This window comes from Lagopus leucura, unplaced genomic scaffold (assembly GCF_019238085.1).
Source record: "Lagopus leucura isolate 7727_CA_CO unplaced genomic scaffold, USGS_WTPT01 Super-Scaffold_100157, whole genome shotgun sequence".
NCBI lineage: Eukaryota > Metazoa > Chordata > Aves > Galliformes > Phasianidae > Lagopus > Lagopus leucura.
This window is the reverse complement of record NW_024962334.1, coordinates 32223394-32243585: the sequence shown is the minus strand read 5'-3', so window position 1 is coordinate 32243585 and position 20192 is coordinate 32223394. Positions and strand designations below refer to the sequence as shown.

The following is a 20192-nucleotide window of genomic DNA, read 5'->3' as shown; positions in this document are numbered from 1 at the left end:
ACTTTTTTAGTCTGGGACATGTATTTTTGTACAGTGAAACTAGGAATCTGGAATAAGTGTCTAAATTTTACTGTAATAATAAAAATAATATATATTAGAGTCACATAATTGCAACAGAACCAGATGAGATAAACTAATTTTTTTACCATGAGCTACATAAAAACAGAATAATTTCAACATATTATAAGGTTTGTACCAATGGTACTTTTCCTATATGTGTCATAAAATTCTCACCACACTCTGATTCTAAAGATGGAACACAGCCAAATTTAAAACAGAGATTAGATCAAAGTGAGGAGCAACAAAGAATTTCATTTGACCATAGTTAAAATAGACTATACAATGAGTTAATACGCAATCATCTAGTCTCATGATTTTAAGAAAAATAAATTCTCATTATATGTCTGAGAGTTTTCGTAAGTACAAACAAGAAAATTGTTACTGATTGAAACACATAAATGAAGCACATGCGAATGAAGTTCCAGACAAACAGAAATTTGATAACTGAAAAGCACCTCTGAAGAAGCATGAGATGTTTTAGGAACTTTTTTTCCATAAAGTGAGATTAAGCTCTAGAACCAGTGCTTGCCTGATAACAGATAAATAAGTAATTAAAGGGAATCTGAGTGGATTGGAAAAAGCAGCAGTTTCCTTACCACCACTGGTGACAGTGACTAGCTAGTCCTCAGGTGGGAATGCCATATGCCAGAATTAATTCACTCACATGGGAGTAAGGGCAGATTTCTCACCTGGACTAGCCCCCACAGATATGTAGGTTGTTCCAAAAGTAATGCCTCCTATTTATTCCCATGGAAACTACAACAAATACAAAGACCACAATAACACTATTTGATAGAGTAAATTCTCAGCTCCAAAATATTTCAGCAGTCACCCCCATAAGCTATACATTTCTACCAGCCATGAACAAGAGCTTGCATGCTGTGCTTATTAAAATTTGCATGTTCATGCAGAACATTTCCTTGTACTAACATTTTCTATTTGGTTTCTACAAATATTCAGCAGGTATCAGTGCATGCCAACAGGTGCCATTTTTTTTTCTGCAAGGAGAAATTCAGTTCCACACCTGTGCTTCATACTCTCTTCCACATCAGACAACAATTTTTCAGATGTGTCTCTGCTGTTACCTGTCACACAGCAACAAAACATGACAGGATACTGGTGAGGTGATTCCACATCTACTGTCATACCACCAACATCCACCTCTGTTATCATGAGGCAACATAAGACAGGAGGCATTACATTAAGAGCACCCCTCATACTTTGCAGAAATTGGTTCACAGTGAAAATTCCAGGAAAAGAAAATGTTTGCGTTACATCACTAATAATGAGCTTTCAAAATATGTATCAGAAAACAATCCAAATTTCAATGAATGGGGAAGTGGAAGGTTAAAAAATAGCAAAAGACTACTGACTATATTTTAGCAGGTTTCTGAAAGAGAATGGGAGGAATGGCATGAAGCTTTTCATCTTTAAGTCACTGTGTTTAGATAATCATATTGCTGCTATGCCTTTGTGATTGATGCATGGAGTGGGTAGGTGTAGGAAAATAAAAATAAAATTATAATAAAATAATCTTTCATCAATTATATAGTTACTTTTAACTAGACTATCAGACTGTATAAATATAGAGAGATACATAGATACAGATATCAAGGAAATCTTAAAAAATTCAACACTGAAATTTTCCAACTTGCCTTTAAAATTTTCAACAAAGATGATATTCATCTTTCTGTTGGGTGTAACTTAGCAGCATTACCACTGACTACATTTAGGTTCATGTCATTTTAGAACATAGCATTAATAGTAGAGATCTGAAAAAGCAACAGTCTGACAGAAGGTCACAGCTATGTTTCCATCTGTTCGCGTCTCAAGATTAGAGAGTGTGGGCACACAGACAAGTTCGGTGGAGCTTGCTTTGAGTTATATATTTGACAGTGATGATGGGAGCACCCTGTTGCCTTAAAGATAGTGCTCATCAGTGAAAGATGTAAGATGCTTTGCTTCTGTCCATGCGTCAAAGCATAAATGTGGGCAGGTTCTACACAGTAAGTGGTATCTGGACATTTGCTTTATAGCTTACTTCACAGAGCTACTCCAAACTACTTAAAGCACATACTATGTAACATCGTGTGAAAGGTTTTATTATATACAGTTCATTAATGCAGCTGGACTTTTTCCTCAGATTATGTCCTACTTTGTTACAGATGTCTTGAAGATGTCAGTGGGATCCCAATTACTTATAGTAAGCATCAGAAAAAAAAACACATTGAGAACTGCAAAACTTGCCTTTGTTTTCTGGCTTGATAGCTGATAGTGATATGTTCAGAACTTCACATTCCTTTGTTATACTGATGCTATCTATAGCAACAGTAGCATTTGCTGCTCGAATGGTAGCTTGGAAAATGATCTGTAAAGATAAAGGAAGCAAGTTCATTAGCAGCAACATGATAAAAAGGCACATATATATTTCTTTACTGTTTACTCTGCAGGACATAAATACCACCTACAGCCAACTTGGATTACCAGCCTGCAACAACTAGACTGAGATTTGATCAGTCAGAAAGTTATTCCTCATCTGTCAAAGCCACAACCACATTTACTTACAGAAAGTTTTGTAACCCAGGCAGCCTTGCCTCAATCTCAAGTGATAATAGCCATTGCTGCTTGAATGAGCTGTCTTCCTGCTGAAACTGTTAAAAACTATACAACTTTTAAAAAAAAGACTGGATGTTGTGTTGAGGGACACAGTTTAGTGGGAGCTACTGGTAAGAGGTGAACGGTTGGACTGGATGATCTTTTAGGTCTTTTCCAACCTTGGTGATTCTATGATTATGTGAACTTTTAAAATGAGCATTCAGGACAAACAAACATGGCAATTTATAACTCAGTCTAAGTTCTACACCAAGCCTGCTTTAGTGAATAACTAACTCTATAATGTGTGATGATGTAAGATATTATTCCTTTACATCATTGTCTTAAAGCTTGTTGGGGACACAGATGAGCAAGCCCAAGCAAGTCCTAGGCATGGGTTGTGAAATCCTTTGTCTGAGGGACACAGATGGACAAGGCCAGGGGCAACAAGAGAGAGAGAGATAAGCTGCAGCTTAATGGCCGTGAAGCGGTCTTTTGTGTGGGCTTATCTCAAGGAAGATGGCCATCTCAGGAGGGGCTGCACATGACTCTTACCCAAGTGCCCAGGAATGCCGCGTTGGCAGAAGAAGGTTAAAAAGGGGACCTACAATCATGAGGTGGATGCTTTCTGGCAACAGATTCTTCATGAAGAAGTTTTTTGACATGAGAAGCCTCACGACTGCCTCTCTCCTTCCTGAACTTGCTTTGCACTCTACCACAATTGCCAAAGAAGAACAAAGGTGTCTGCCATCAGATTCCTCACTACGGAATTCCTGCATGCTGATGGACTCTCCTGGGTCTGCTGTCTGAGTCCTGCTGCTTCCTCCCAGATTGGCTCTGCGACTTCTTTCTGCTACCTGCTTACTGCCCAAGGCCATGCTGCTGCTCTCTCCCCCTGCTGCTTTTGGCTCGGACATTCAAACATCGTGCAACCAGACCGCTGCTGCATCCTGGTGGTGACTATCCCCGCTTTACACGATTCTTGCTTCTTTCCTATCTTTTCTATTGCCCTCCTTCCCTTCCCCGTCTCCCTGATTAGGATTTTTAATAAACTGGTTGGACCAACATTTGAACTGTTGTTTCTTAATCTCACACTGGGTATACAAATATTAAAAGAACCTCATCTCCCTCCTATAAATTGGAGAGAGACAGATGAGCATAAGATATGTGAAGTATAACTTAACTACAACAAAATCAACGTTTCTGATTTTCTTTAAGCTAATAATTTCAATAATGATTCTCCTCATTTCTAGTTTTCTGCTTGTAAATTAAGATGAGTATAATATATAAAAAAGAAAATATTAGTCTTACGTATGTTACTGTGAATGTAAGGATTATAAGAATGCATTTAGAAATACAAGAAAATATTCAGGAGACTACAAATGAAAGGAGAGTTCATTTAAGCTCAAGGTTCTGCACTTCCATCTTCAGCCAACATAATTAAGCCCTCATTGATTAGAATTTTTTAAAGTTCTTTTTTTAAAAAACACTTCACTAGTCATATATTGAAATCTGAGGTAAGGAAACAATGATGCTGCTCTTGAATACCTACACCTATTGATAGAGCTGAACTCCTTTTTAAAGGATAGAAATTCTCTTTTTACCTTCTATTATGAAAGTAATTTAATTCTAAAGGCCAAATTGGAGCTAACATTTGACATAATTTCGACTTACCTGAGAAGATAAGTTCCCAGCTGCACTGTCTACTACTGGTATACTTGCTTTTGTCCACTCCATCTCAGGCAATCCTAAAATATCGCACATTTTCTCCAAACTTCCATTCAAGGCAGTCCTCCTAAAAACTGAAAGCTGGGAGTCCTGAGATAGCCAATACCAAAATCTTACCTGTTGAAAGAGTTTGTAATGAAACACTTTAAAAATGGTATCATCAATCTACAATAAATTCAACACCAACTCATATAAGAGCATGGCTCCAAAATGAATGCCTCCCACTTTACTCTGTTGGCTCACAATGTCAGAGACGGATGTTGGCGATATGGCAGTTTGAACCTTTCACCAATATTCCATTACATTTTGTTGCCATGTAACACATGGCAGCAGAGAAAGTCTGACAGAATGGCATCTGACATGGAAGAAGATTTGAAACAAAGGTGTAGAACTGAATTCCTGCATCCAGAGAAAATGGTACTCACTGACATTAGTAGATTGCTGATGAACGTCTATGAAGACCAAAAAGTGGATAGAGCACACTGAGGGTGCGGTGGTGCATTTTGACAACAGTCACATGAAAGACAAGCCACATTCCAGATGTTCATGCACAGTTTTCACACTGTGAGCATCTCAATCAGCTCATCTGCATGAATCAGACGATTATGACCAGGAAACTGTACAGAGATGAATATCAGTTTCAGTGTGTTGGAAACAGTGGCAACAACCTTGGAATTCTGCAGTCTGTGCCAGTGAATGCTCACACTGGAACAGAATGAACATCATTCGTCAGGATCTACTGAGCCAATACAAAGCTGAAGGTGACAGTCTCCTGAATCACGCCATTATCGATAATGAGACATGGTGTCACCTGGACAAACCATCAACTCTAATCACTACATTTGATGCTGACTAAGCTGAAAGCTCAGATTTCCAGAGTCACACCAGAGAAGACAAAATTGCTCTTGCAACAAGTGAACAGGGCCCATACCAGGTTGAAGACCATGAAGTACATTGCCAGTCTTAGTTGGACTGTCCTACCATACCCACAATCTAGTAAAGATTTTGCACCTTCTGACTTCCATCTGTTTGGACTGATGAAAACTTTACTGTATTAGCAACATTTACCCAGCAATTAAGCTGTCATAGCAGCTGTGAAACAGTGGGTTCATTCTACTGGGCAAAATTTTTTATGAACAATGCGTACAGACTCCTTTTCATCATGGAAAAAATGCACAAATAATAGTGGCAGCCATACTGAAAAATAGTGTTTGGTTACTGAGAAGATAATTTTCTATATCAAATACTGTTATTTTGCTCTTTGTAGCTCTTTCAAGTTCCACAGAAATAAATAGGAGGCATTGCTTTTGGAGCAAAACATGTACATGCACTGTAGCCCAAAACAACAAGCAGGAATATACATTACTGTGACACAGAAGAAAGTTAGGAATGGCATGCTGAGGAGCAGTAGTATGTCCAAAAGTAAAACCACAATATAAAGGAAAACTTATTATAAAAAAAATTTTTAACTTGCATCTATCAAGGGATATACACCAATTGATATGATCTCCCTTAATTTCTCTTCAGTTTAGTAAGGACTTAGAAGGTATTTGAGGATTATTTTGCTCAGAAAATGTCAAAATGGAATAGCTTAATGATTATCTTAATCTCTGAAGACTTAGTCGAGATTCTTATATGTAGGGAGCCTTATTTCCACAGTCAATATCAATGACAATTATTTGAAGTCAATCATCTATTGAGCAATAACAAGTCGATAGCTTGAAACAAGTGGATTGACTGCTACATAGGAAAAATAAAAACCAATTTCTGCAGCAATTAGGCTTGAAAAAAATGCTGCTTGTCCAACAGGCAAGATCGTAGAACAGAGAAGCTCATCACACTATGCTTGCCCTGAAATACGGAATAAAGCAGATTTAATTATTTAATTCTAACCAGACAAAAATTAAGCAGAGAACTGCAATGAAAAGATAAGATTTTTAAAAACTAGTTTTTCAGTGTGAGCTCCTCCAGTTTCTTCACATTGTGAAACACAAAATCTTTTTTTTACATTTGCGGACTTTATTTTCCTGCAAAAGCCTTGATAATGCTTGAAATGTTGTGAAGGTAAAAAATGAGCTGCTGCACAGTTCTCTGCCCATTTTCATATGATCTTACACAGAACACCTTGGATTCTCACATTACTGAGAGTAAATTTCCTTTTTCTTCTTCCTCCCTCCAGTTTGTTATCAAAAATTAATGAGTTAAGAAATTCAGACCATGTTAGGCTAATGGCCAAATGTAACTGTCTTCTGCCCCAGAACAAGCACAGATGAATGCGTTAGCTTTCAATCACACACACACAAAAAAATAAAGGTCTTTTATTTGAGCAGGACAGTTGACACAATATAATGATTTTCAAGAACCTTTTGGACAAATAACTGGCAAAACAGAGTGCTGTGTGTGCATGTAACTTTTGCTGAATTTACTTTGAATGCAAACTTCTTATCATTGATTATGTTATTGAGAGAATAAACAAATACTTGAGCAAACACCTTTCTACCCCCCTTTCTAAATACAAAGAGTATGTTTATCAAATATATTTCAAAAAAATCTCCTGACTTTTCCTTACATAAGAAATAAAATTATTAATAATAAAAACTACCCTTGCTTGCTACATCTACATATTCCATTTTAGACTTACTTTTCTGTCGATTAAAGGTACTTAAGCAGAGAGCTGGGATTGAAATTTGCTTTTACAATTCTAAAACCTTAAGCTAAATGAAGATATTTCTTAGCTGACAACTACTGAATGACTGCTACAAGAAGCTGCACAAAGAATTTACTTCTAAGCTTCAATTAGCCAGTGAGGCATAATGCAAAACTGTTATCCCTCAACTTCATTTTTTTTAAAATTTTTATTTTTTTTAATTTAACCACTGGAGCCAAAGAACTTGTAAAGCTATTAATAAACATAGATCTCTTTATGTAGATCCCTTTATCCTCACAGTGGGACATCCAACATAGGACAACATCTCACATCTAAATACAGAGAACATAACACATCAATACACATCCTAATGAGCAACTGCTATTCCTTGCTGTTTCCCAGAAATAAAAGCCTACAGGGAAAATGTGGCAGAAAGCCAAGCTTCCAGTTTTCAGAAACACTCTTTTTTCAGACATATATAGCAGGATGAGAACTTTCACTGTTTTTTTGGTTTGTTGTTTTTTTTTTTTTTTGCTGAATCTTGGGTCTTTAAGTATACACAATATGTGCATGCTCAAAAATACCCTTAATTTCTGACTACACTGAAGAAGTGCACGTGCATCTCTACTGAATTTATGTTTATTTGGAATACATACCGAACACTGCAAGAGGTCTTAACTGGGACTACTCATTGACTTACAAATTAGTTCTGCCCAGGTAACCTTAAAAGATTCTAAGATGAATTTATCTGAACTTGAAAAGTACATATCTACCTGCTATCAAACTCTACAAAAGAGATTTGAAACTGCCTGGATGAATGCACTGTATGCACAAAGGTTGTTGGTACTCCAAGTCTAGTGGGATAGGCCTCTGATGGGATTATGAGAGGCTTTCGGTATTCCTTGCAGCAGCATTGTGCTCGATTTCATTCTGCATCTATTTTATTTGTAATTCTTCACAACAATACGATGACACATGAAGATCAGGGAGGGGCAGATTGTGTAAAATGATAGAAAAGTATTCTTAAGCTGTTTACAATGCTTCCACTCAGCTGCAAGATGCAACTATTTAGCTGAGATCTGGTAACTCACCGATGTGCGTAGGCTGTCAGCTACAGCATCAAATACAACAGATTTATTTAAACAAACACTTGTTTCAGATCCCTCAGCCTATGAGGCCCTCATGCTGCTGAGAATAAATTTCTGCTATTTTTCTGCGCTATTTCCTGAATTTCAACTATAAAATAATTTTCTTGAAAATGGCAACATTCTAATGAGAAAATGCTGTTCTCATATTTAACTCTCAGACTTGCTCTCTTTTCTTCCTTTCTTAATAGCACTCCTGATCCCCCTTTTTCCAGTTATCTTTCTATTTTTTCGGGTCAAGTGCCATTCTCACTTTTGCATTTCTCTAAAGAGCTATAAGATATTTGATAAACAACAACAAAACCGAACTACAAGTTAAATGGTTAATGACTGCACAGTTCAGTTTAATAAGCACTCTCTTCAATTAATAAAACTTAGTACATGTCTGAAGCATGAAAGCCAATTCTCTCCAATTATTCTATCACATTCAATCCATGTAGAAAATTCAAACCACAGATCCGTAAAGAAAAGCTGGAAATGGGAATGTCCAGCTAACAGAGCTAACAGATAACAGCATGAGGATTCTTTGCCAGCTTTGGCTCAAAAGGGTGGCTTGATTTGACTATGCGGTGATACAGCCCTTGTAATATTGTTCAGCTATGTTTTTCACAGCATAAAAAGCCTCTAAAGAATATCCTTAAATCTGAGCCAACTCATAGAAGCTCTAGAAAGAATAATAACCAGATACAAATGCAGCAAAGCAGGCAAAAAAAAAAGTACCTCGCTGCTCCTAAAATATTAGTCTGTTTCTCATTCTGCAGTAATTCAAATGGAGCTAGTTTTTCTGCAGCAATGCTAGAAGCAAGAAAAATAGCGTTTCAACACATCAGGTGACTGATAGCTTACAAAGGTTGGAGCAGATTAACGTCCAAAACTTACCTGACAGCAGGAATAACCAGGGGACAGCTTGACAAGGAAGGGACTCCCCAAATCAGACACAGCTATCTCTGTGTGCATCTGATACAATCCACTGAAGTAGATGAATGTTTCTGTAAACAAAATTCAAAGAAATACAAGAAATATGTCATGCTCCAATGGCAAATAATTACCTCAGAAAGGTAACTATGTGCTCAGTGAGGCACATGAAAATTACTCATAAATGTAAATAAATGGAACAGCATTACCTTCAGCTCTACCCCTATGAATAAAGAGGAGAGAACTGTACCAGCCTATGACAACCAATATCTGCACAAACAAAGGAAAAACAACTGCTGAATGCTCCTGTGCTCCTGGCTCTTTCCTCAGCAATAAAGTCCAAAGATTAGGAAAGAGGGTGAATTCGAAAAGGTGTTTCTGCAGCCATTGCTAAAATCATAGAATTGCTCAGGTTGGAAAAGACCTTCAAGATCACCAAGTCCAACATCAAGTTAACCATAGTACCCTAACTCTAACAATCCACCACTAAATCACATCCCTGAACACCACATCCAAATGGTTTTTAAACACATTCAGAGATAATGACTGAACCACCTCCCTGGGGAGCATATTCCAGTGCTTAACAACCCTTTCAGTAAAGAAGTTTTTCCTGGTATACAACCTACACCTCCCCTGGTGCAACTTGAGGCCATTTCCCCTTGTCCTGCCACCTGTCACCAGTGAGTAGAGACCAATCCAACTCTCTCTGCAATCACCTTTCAGGTATTTGTAGAGATCAATAAGGTCTCCATTCAGCCTCCTCTTCCCCAGACTAAACAGCCCCAGTTCCTTCAGCCACTCCTCATAGGGCATATTCTCCAAGCCCTTCACAAGTCTTGTTGTCTTTCTTTGGACCTGCTCCAGCACTTCAATATCCTTTCTGTATTGAGGTGCCCAAAACTAAACACAGTACTCGAGGTGGGGTCTCACCAGTGCCAAGTACAGTCCTGCTCCATTCCCGATACAAGCCAAGATGACACTGGCTTTCTTGGCCACCTGGGCACACTGCTGGCTCATATTTAGCCAAGTGTCCATCAGTACACCAAGATCCCTTTCTATCAGGCAGATTTCCAGCCACTCCTCTCCAAGCCTGTAGAGTTGCCTGCGGTTGTTCTGACCCAAATGTAGGACCTGACACTTGACCTTACTGAAACTCATACAGTTTTCCTTGGCCCATTGATCCGGTCTATCCAGGTCACTCTGTAGTGCCCTTACTGCCCTCCAGCAGATCAACACTCCCTCCCAGTTTAGTGCCATCCATGAATTTACCAAGGGTGCGTTCAATTCCCTCATTAAGACCATTGGTAAAGATGTTAAATAGGAGTGGTCCCAGTACCAAGCCCCAGGGGACACCACTCATGATTGGCTGCCAGCTAGATTTAACTCTAAGACTATCTTCTTATGGCATCTTCAAGATCTCAAAATTCAGGAAATAAAGTTCTGCAAAGAGGTGTTCACTTGCAGTTCCTCTGACTTTACTGTGCAGATGTACTGAATGCATCATCCTCTGCCCTCTTCAGGCAAAATTCTTCAGACCTCTGTCCTCCAAGTGAATGTCATCACCTTGTTTACACCAATTCCCTCAGGCTTTATCACAATGTGGGGAGAGCAAAGGGACTGCTGGAGAACAGCACCCTGGAGACCGAACCATGTAGACCACAGCTTAACCCTAAAGGACACATTTAAATTGGTTTTAATAATGTTACAAACTGAATTTAGAATAAAAATTGATTTCCTTTAGGATACAGTACTCACTCTCCTCACAGCCCAAACAGTTTTAAGCACACTAACAATGTTGCAGGCCATGGGAGCCAATGGAATAAGCTATATTTTCTCATGGGGTCTACAGACTTGACATTGTTGTCTGTGCTAGTGGGGATGAAAGCTTAATTAAAGATCTAATCTGAACCCTGGCAAACAAACTGCCTTTGGATTTGAACTACAGCAGATGTGCTTCAAACAAAGGTAGGAAAGGATAAACATCTTCAAGGGGCCCTAAAGCAGCATATTTTGAATGCCGTCAGTGCTGCCTTCACTGAATACTGAGACTTTTTCACGAAAGTCTATGCAAAACAACACTAAAGGCTGTCTTGTTTCTACATTGATATTACACACATATTGCCTTACATCTTGGAAAATCAGCTATTGTGCTGCCTCAGTCACACTCCATAGCCATTTATTTCCCATGGATACATAATGAAGCAGAGGGTTAGGTCCAACCCCATGTGAATAGTCACAGATCTTTAGCTAGACTGACACAAAGAGGTAACCATTCCAGCTCTGTGTACAAGCAGGCATGCTGCACTCCATGGCATGAGGGAAACTCCCCTCATTGCAATGCAAAGACACATCAAAGGATCCTCTTTTAATTTGCAGCTGAGGCTCTACAGTAGTCTCCTTAAGATTTTCATTAATCAAAATTTGATGCTGCCCTCCCCAGGAAAGAAGAAAGATGAACACTGCGATATCACAGATAACTATTTAAACCAGAAAGTTCTGATTTAACATTGACAAAAAATTGCTCAAATTCTGAAAGCGTTATTGCAAAGCTGTGATGTGGCTAAAACAGATACAGTAATAGACTGTTACAAAACCACACCAGAACAACCTTTGCATTGACTTACACGGGGAATGCATCATTACTGGGTTTGAGAGTTACTGTGTGGTAACCTCAAGGTCTGCTTGAGGTAGAGGCTTCAACCTGCAGCCTGTAACTCTATAAAGACACAAACCTACTATGAAATAATTCAGATATCAAAGCAGCTTAAGACCTATAGCCCATACTGGTTAATTTAACATGCTTGTTACACTGCAGAGAAGTTTCTCCAGGCCGCCTTCATTACAACTACATCTCACCAGTGCCTAGAATAACCCACATGGGAAATCTGCAGTTACATCGGGTGCTCCAGCTTTTCTGGAGCTGTGAGCAATGGGAAGCTGAGAAACAGCAACATTTGCAGAGAACACACTAATGAAGACTTTTGACCTTCTACTAGTGTGACAATAAAATAAAATACCCAACTGCTACACAAAAAGCAAACAGCAACCATTTGTTGCACTTCACCACTCAGGGACCAGTAGCATATGAACATGCAATAGGAGTTATTAGATAACATGCATACACATAATCACAGCCCACTAGAATTTACCCAGAAAACAAATTTGAAATTCTTTTGCCATTGAATATTTAAGGTAGAGTAATTAAAGTTTCACTTTCCTCTAATGTGAACATGTGAGAGAAGCATGGAGGTCTGAATGTAGTATAATATACACCATTGCAAAAATTAATTTAAAAGAATATAGTCTATAGCAGTCCAGTCTCCATTGGAAGCACCATAATAGTTACATTTTAATACAAGAAAAGTCACAGAATATTTGCAAGTGTTATTAGATAATAACAAGCATATTAGGCAGGTTTAAACAGTATGTTAATAACACTTCAATTTCAGAATAAAATTAATAAACTAACTCTCTGTTGGAATCAATTTTTTCCAACTGAGTGCATTTTATAGCAGCTAAGGGTAGAGAAAGAGATATCGGTTTATCGTGGAGAAAAATCAATTTACCTGTACTCTATAAAAAAAAACTACAGTGGTTTTTTCTCTAAATATTTTTGAAAAAGCCCTTGTGAATGTTGGAACCAAAAGTGATCATCAAATGTGTGAACAAAGTTAGCTATGTATGGTCAAAATGTATGATCTCAAAAAATTCAATGTTGCATCCAGTCTCATTTTTCTTCAATTGTCCAGCAAACAAAAGCAAGGTTATAAAGACACAGCAACCATATAATATCTAAGAAAAAACATCCTTGAAAAACAGGTTCTCTGTAATGTTAGCTATATTATATATGTACTACGTAGCATACATTTCAAATTCAGTTTCATCAGATAGGCATCATTGAGAGCGTTTCATGTATGTGTATATAATCTCTCACCATGTCCAGATATAGTTGCTTGATCTCTGTCAGGGAGTCTGCTGTCAAAGGGAGCCCCTTCTTTCATTATGTTCCACTTAGTACCACTCGTGTTCAGTGTTTTCCATCCACAGAAGTCAGAGTCAAAATTACATACAGTGTAATTAGCTGTTGTACATAGAACAAGATATAATTAAGTTGAACTGGATGTAACATTTTAATGACAATTCTACAGTATTTTATACTTGGATGTAAAAGCAGTTTTAATCAAGAAATCACTGGTATGTTCCACTGAAATGTGGATTTTTTTGGCTGGAGAAAAAGTTGTAAAGTATACAGGCAATAAATCAGGCAGGTCCCTCCATTCTTAAACTCAGAACTGCAAAAGAAATCACCTATAAATGAATAAACTGTATCTTATTAAGCGTGAGATCTATACATAGGCTGCCATCAGTTACAGATGTGTAATTGTATTTTTTTCAGAGATGAATTTTACTGGAAATTTAATTATGAGTGTATGGTGGGAAAAAAAAATCAAACATACTTATTAGAAATGAAAAATAGAGTTAAACTACAGACAGGTAGTTTTCAGACTAAAAGGAAGCTGATTTTCTTTCAGATACACATGGAGGATGTCCCTTCTCACAAACATTTTGCATCTATTTGGTCTGGACAGGTATACCCTTCTTTGGATAAGGAAGTGGCTAGAGCACCATGCCCAACAGGTAGTGGTTAACAGAGTGGTCCAGCTGATGAACCATTACAAGTGGTGCCTCCCAGGGGTCGGTACTGGGGCCCATCTTGTTTAATATCTTTATTGATGACCTAGATGAAGGGATTTAGTGTACCTTCAGTAAGTTTGCAAATGACACCAAGTTGGGAAGTAGTGTTGATCTGCCTGAGGGTAGGGAGGCCCTTCACAGGGGTCTAGATAAGCTGGATCACTGGGCTGAGGTTCAACAAGGCCAAGTGCTGAGGCCTGCACTTTGGCCACAGTAACCCCAATGCAGCGCTATAGGCGGGCATGAGCGGCTGGACGACTGTGAAAAGAAAAGGGACTGGGGGTGTTGGTTGATGCTCAGCTGAACATGAGCCAGCAGTGGCCAAGAGGGCCAATGGCACCCTGGCCTGCATTAAAAATAACATGCCCAGCAGGAGAAGGGAGGTAATCATCCCCCCGTACTCAGCCCTGGTAAGGTCACACCTTGATTACCGTGTTCAGTTTTGGGCCCCTCACTACAAAAAAAAAAAAAAACCAAACACATTGAGGCCCTAGACTGTGTCCAGAGAAGGGCAACAAAACTGGTGAGGGGTCTGGAGCACAAGTCTTATGAGGAGCGGCTGAGGGAGCTGGGATTGAGGAGGCTCAGAGGAGAACTTATCGCACTCTACAACATCCTGAGGGGAGGCTGTGATGAAGAGGAGTTTGACCTCTTCTCCCAGGCAACAAATGTGGCCATTTCCTTGGGTCCTAAGTTGTACCACAGGAGATTTAGGTTAGGCATAAGAAAGAACTTTTTCTCTCAGAAAGTGGTCAGACATTGGAATGGCCTGCCCAGGGAGGTGGTGGAGTCGCCATCCCCGTCAGTGTTCAAGAGGCATCTGGATGAGGAGCTATGAGATATGGTTTATTAGCTTGTGGTAGCAATGGTAATGGGAGGGCAGTTGAACAAGATGATCTTGAAGGTTGTTCTCAATCTTGTAATTCTATGATTTCTATACAAACATTGAAGAGTAGGCAATTTCCAAAAAGACTACTATTTCAAAGAGAAAATAGGAAGTGCTCCCAGAACTTCTTGCCAAGCACGACTTGCAGTGTTTACTAAGTATGTATGTTACAAATTTAAAAATATGTAACAGTAACCATACTGCTTCCAATGCTTGATACTAGGCATAGTAATGCAAAACTTCCTTAGATTAGATGACAAATAAAGAAACGGGCATCAGCATGGGAGGATTCTGACATCAGCATGAAAGTGGTCTTTTTAATCTTTCAAATGATCTAAGAACTCTCACTTTCCACGTTTCTATTAACTAGGATTTGTTCATTCATTTTTCACTATGATATAAGAGATCTAGAAGTGATCTCTATTTAATACTAAAAACATTTAATATTTTTTTCACTTCATTAATTTCATTGATTTCAAAGACTGTTACATAGCACAAAATTGAACAAAATTTCTTCCTACAGAAGTTCAGATTTTTCAAGTTTTCAATCGTATTTATATAAATAGACAGAAATTATGAAATACAATAAAACATAAGTACATCTAAGTTCTTACAATAAACTACATTTTCACATCCATTCATGTCAAGTTAACTTGAGCAAGAAGAAACATTGGTTTTCCTTCCCTACTGCAATGAAGCAAAGAAAAACCTTAAAGTTAAGAATCCTTCACATTTCTAAGAAGCAGCTGTTTGCCTTTGTTTTTATTCAGTATAGAGGTCTGACAGCTCTGCATCATGAGAGCACTCCATCAAAGAAAACTACTGAGGAAATGTTCAAGGATAAATGCTAGAATACCTAAAAGAATAGAGGCTAAAATATACCCTATTGTACCAGATAGAAATTTGTATTGGAATTTAATGTGAATAGATAAAGTTCACTCAAAATATCACAGAGGACAATGTCAAGACGACGTGGAAAATGTACACAATGGGAAGAAAGGAACAAAAGAAAAATATAGGACAGATTTTGCTTTAGGTCTCTTTTGTTCTAGGCTGCAGAAAGTGCCAGAAAGACAATTTTTCTAAGCTGATCAAACTGCTGAAGAAACAAGTTTCACCTTCAGAGTTCTCTTTCCTGAAAAGGGGTGTACATATGAAGTATTCAAGTATTAGCCATTAAAATAGACAACCTTAAAAAGAGTCTTTTTTATTTTAAAGTTTTTCTGTCTTCTTTCTTCTCAGTTATTAGACCAAAGAATCAAACATCTGCTATGACTCACTCATATTTTAGAAAATCACTTTTTCCTCACGTTTTGCATACTTTTGTGCACTGATCAAACAAGATGAGAGCTTTAACCTGAAAGTGCTTACACACAAACTGAAGCATATAATCTCAATATCTCGGGTTAAATTGAGAAACTGTTAAACTTAATTTCTTTAAATTAAAACATACTAGAAGTGAACTGATAATCAGTGCCACGTGGTAAACCCACTGAAACTGCAGAGGCAACAGCAGATAACAGAATGCTAGGCACAGTTCTGGAAAAGGATTGTGCATTCCCTGGGTCAAGACCTTAATTCCAAAGGTGCCACAAAGGACAGCATTGACTCCCTAATCTTTTCTTTCTGTGCACTCTCCAGTTTTTCTTACCCAACTACAATAAAAGCAATATTACCTGGTGACTCCCACTGACTTTTCGCGTTCACTATAATTACACACTGACTATATTCAGGCTACTGTTTTTCAATTACACAGTGCCAAATCTCACTGTCCAAGCCACAGGGTTTAAGATTAAAATGTGTAATAGATTGTAGGCATAGAGTAGTATAAACCTTCATATTTAAAATGGCATTTCAATGTTCACACATATAACTTGTTTCATAGATAGTTACTGCATGGCTCTTAAAGTGTTTGAAAGGAACAAAAGGTTAAAACTGTGAAATAAAGAGAACTCAGTCAAAAACTGTTCCTGAATCTTCTCAGTGAATTTGAAAATAAAACATTAATAGTGTCCTCCATCTTGCTTCTCTGAGTGACCCACAACGTTTTAATCTGCTATCCCAAAAATAATTTATATCATTACTAATATCTGAAATATGCATACAGTTTTCATCTGCAACACACATTTATGTGTTGCTGTCAATAAAAATAGCTTGTCATTTTTTGTCCCTAGAAAACAAGCGCACTCATCAAAAAAGTTATTTTAAAAGCTGCAGTCTCTAAAAATACTTTTAAACTGAGGTCTAAATCATTTAACAATTCTCAAACATTTTCCATAATTTTCTTTCCTGTTTTTTCTTTTGACGCTACAGTGAAAACTACGTCTTCTAAGCAAAGTTACCTTCAACTGAAAATATGATTTAGATAAACCTGAAATATAGCTCATGTCACCCAATATATCTTCTCCCAAAAACTCTGACAGCCTAAGTTAAAGAATTGTTCTAAATGAAGTTCTGTGGCAGATTTCAGTTCCTTTCAAATTAAAGAATTATGGATCGTAAACACTGAAGGCAAGGGATATATTTAGACAAAAATGCACAAAATTTTGTGGTCCTACTCACCTTTCTAAACCAAAAACATATTCCTAAGATCAGGCAAAGAAATACAAAGCAGAAAAAAAGAAGCAATACACTGTGAACATGGTCATAAATTCCTATAACAGGAAATATACTAGAAAAAAAAGAAGTAGTAGAAGTAAGTTTTCTTATTTTATTTTCTTGCCATTCCTTGGATAGACCTATTTAGGTTTCACTATTCTCTTCAGCACTTTATCCTTCTAAAATTCACTTACAGCAAGCTCCTGGATCCTCATCAGTGTTGTCAGAGCAATCTGGGTAAAAGACACAGGACGATCCAGGCTCAGTAGATTTCCCATTAGTGAAGGCGAATTCTTCTACAGAGCTGAAAGCTGAAGGCTCTGAGCGTGCAATGTCCAAAAACTGGATGTTATTTAAACAGATGAAGCCTGTCTTGCTCTGGATTGTTCCCTTAAGTGTCAGCTGTGCATTGTTAAAGTTAAAATATTTGCATTAACAGACAGAGAAACTTTTTTTTCCTACTGTGAAACAGTAATGCCCTATTTGAAAAAAGCACTGGAAGCCTTCCATTAGAAAAAGATGACAAATTTCCAACTGTCTCACTGGTCCATCCGACCAGTTTATTACAAATCCTAATCAATCAGAGAGATGGGGAAGGGGAGGCTGGCAACTATTACAAATTAGGATGATGGGCTAGGGAAAGCAGGTGATAGGAAAGGAGCAAGAATTACGTAAAGTGGGGATAGTCACCACCAATATCCAGCAGCGCCCCGGTGTAGTCATGTGCAGGGGGCAGAAAGCACAAGGGAAGAAAAGGGCAAGGATTTCAGACAGAACAGAGAGAAACTAGAGAAAACACACTTTGAGACATAAGCAGATAACTTTCTCTAACTTCCTGTGCCCTTTACTTTGAAATCTAAAGAAGCATTTTCCATTGAAGTCAATATCCAATATTACAAAATCTTCTACCATTGTCAGTTCTCTAGTTGTTCAAATGGAAAAAAAAAACAATAACACTAAAAATATTACATGGTTATGTAATTACAGTACCTTTGCTTTCCCTAAGCACAAGTGATCGTGATGTTTCTGTATAACAGAGAAACATTTTGGCTGCATAAAACATCTTCAGAATTGTTTGTTTTTGGATACTACAGATGATCTTATACACATCTGGTTCTTTATATATACTTTTTCTTACAGGCAAAGGAGATGCAAGTGACAATAATTTGTAATACAGCACCTTGCTGAAATGCATTCATTTGATACACATCAAAGTGTCAGTGCTCACAGTAGGCTTGGTCTTTGCCTTTTCACAGAGATTCAGCAGATTGTTGAAACAGTCAGTTATAAAAGTAATTCACATTAGAATGAAAAAAGAAAATGTTGACAAAATTATTTAAAATAGAAGCCTTTAATTCTTTTCTGTAAATTAAAAAGAAAAAATCAAGGGGGAGATACTCTCCCAATTCTTCATTCATGCTATTCCACTGAAATCACACAATCATTCACATCATCCCACAGTGACATTTGTATTTAAACGAACTGTTAATAACTAAGATGGACTCAGTTGCTCTGCTAAACTATGCTGAGATATGTATGCTTTTTCTTGCATGTTACTAAGGCCAATAGTTTCATGCTGTACACTGATTACTGACCTGTGATCAGAGCTTTACTCAACTGAAGTAATGAGGAACAGAGCCCTTCAGGATATATATACAAATTTAACAAATTTCTACATATCCTAAAACATTTACAGACAGCAAGGTAAAGCGTTTTCAAAAGACAAAGCACTTGCCTTTTTCACTCATACCTTTAATTTTTCTAGCCCTGTTGGTATCCGTATATACGCTTTGGCCCATTCTTTGTTAGTCGTGATGTTGCTTTCCCACAAGACATACTCCTCCTATGGTATAACGTTAAAAGTTATCTTTTGACCTTCTTTTGATCAGTCACTTACAGTAATTGTTGTTGTTTTTTTTTAATACCCTAGACAGATCATCACCGTATACGTAGTTGTGAGGAAATACAACATCAGAAATTAATTTGCAATCTTTGCATCAGTCTCTGTGAAGCGAGGCAAACAAATATTTACAGTGATTAAATGAGTTATTATTAATTATTAGAAGCTAATGTGGTATTTAATTAGCATGAATGATACGTAAATTAAACCATACTATTGCTGGCTTTAACTATATATTTCCATGGCATTCTCGACACCAGCTCCTCTTTTAGAAATAATTATTCCTCATAAGTTGTGTTACTATGAGATTTAGTTTTCTTTCTTAGAAAGCAACTTTGAGGTCTGTCAAAATTACCCAATAAACTGTAAAGAAAACATGTTTTCTTAATCTGTATTTTTTTCAGTTACTTCAATTCCCATTTTTACTTTACCTCCTGGAAATGATAGCAACATACTAAGGTTCCCTTTACGCAAGTATTCAAAGCCCCCTTAATGTAACAATCTGACAAAAAAAAACATTTTTGTTCTGCTTCTTGTTGTGATCCCAACTGGAAAACAATGGGACCAATGTAAAGAAAAGGAGTATAGTAATGTGAACTTCCAAGCCCTGAATAAAATCTCAAGAATCTGCACCAAAAAGAGCAAAAGAAGAAAGCTGAAGGGAGAGGAAAGGGGAAGAGTAGGAAAATTTAATATAGGATATAAATAAACAGACAATAACACAAATAAACTGTGAGGTGAGACCCCTATTGTGATACTATGCAAAGAATTTGTCAAAGCTTTTCCACAAAGGATATTACAAAATTAGAAGCAGTTCAAAACCAACCAAGCAAAAAAGATACGAAGCAGGATAAGAGAAAAAGAAAGTATGTTGTACAGAGAAAATTTGAAAGAATATTAAGTGTACTTATGTAAGACGAATAAATGGAAATATCGTAAGTTAAGAAATTCCATCAATTTCATAGACAAGGAGAGTTATCTTTTTTCTGCCTTGCAATATACAAGTACTTACCCTCTTTCCTACGA

The 20192-nt window shown here is 37.4% G+C and overlaps 1 protein-coding gene across 1 annotated transcript in view; it reads right to left on the bottom strand.

Annotated features, from left to right (window-relative positions):
* Nucleotides 1-20192, bottom strand: part of MALRD1 (MAM and LDL receptor class A domain containing 1) — a 201983-nt gene that overhangs the window by 161203 nt on the left and 20588 nt on the right. The window contains exons 8-13 of the mRNA XM_042889341.1: nt 19017-19109; nt 17461-17668; nt 13022-13168; nt 9052-9161; nt 4327-4497; nt 2308-2428 (exon numbers count right to left, since the gene is read on the bottom strand). Coding sequence (XP_042745275.1) covers nt 2308-2428; nt 4327-4497; nt 9052-9161; nt 13022-13168; nt 17461-17668; nt 19017-19109 — 850 coding nt within the window. The remainder of the gene's footprint in view (nt 1-2307; nt 2429-4326; nt 4498-9051; nt 9162-13021; nt 13169-17460; nt 17669-19016; nt 19110-20192) is intronic.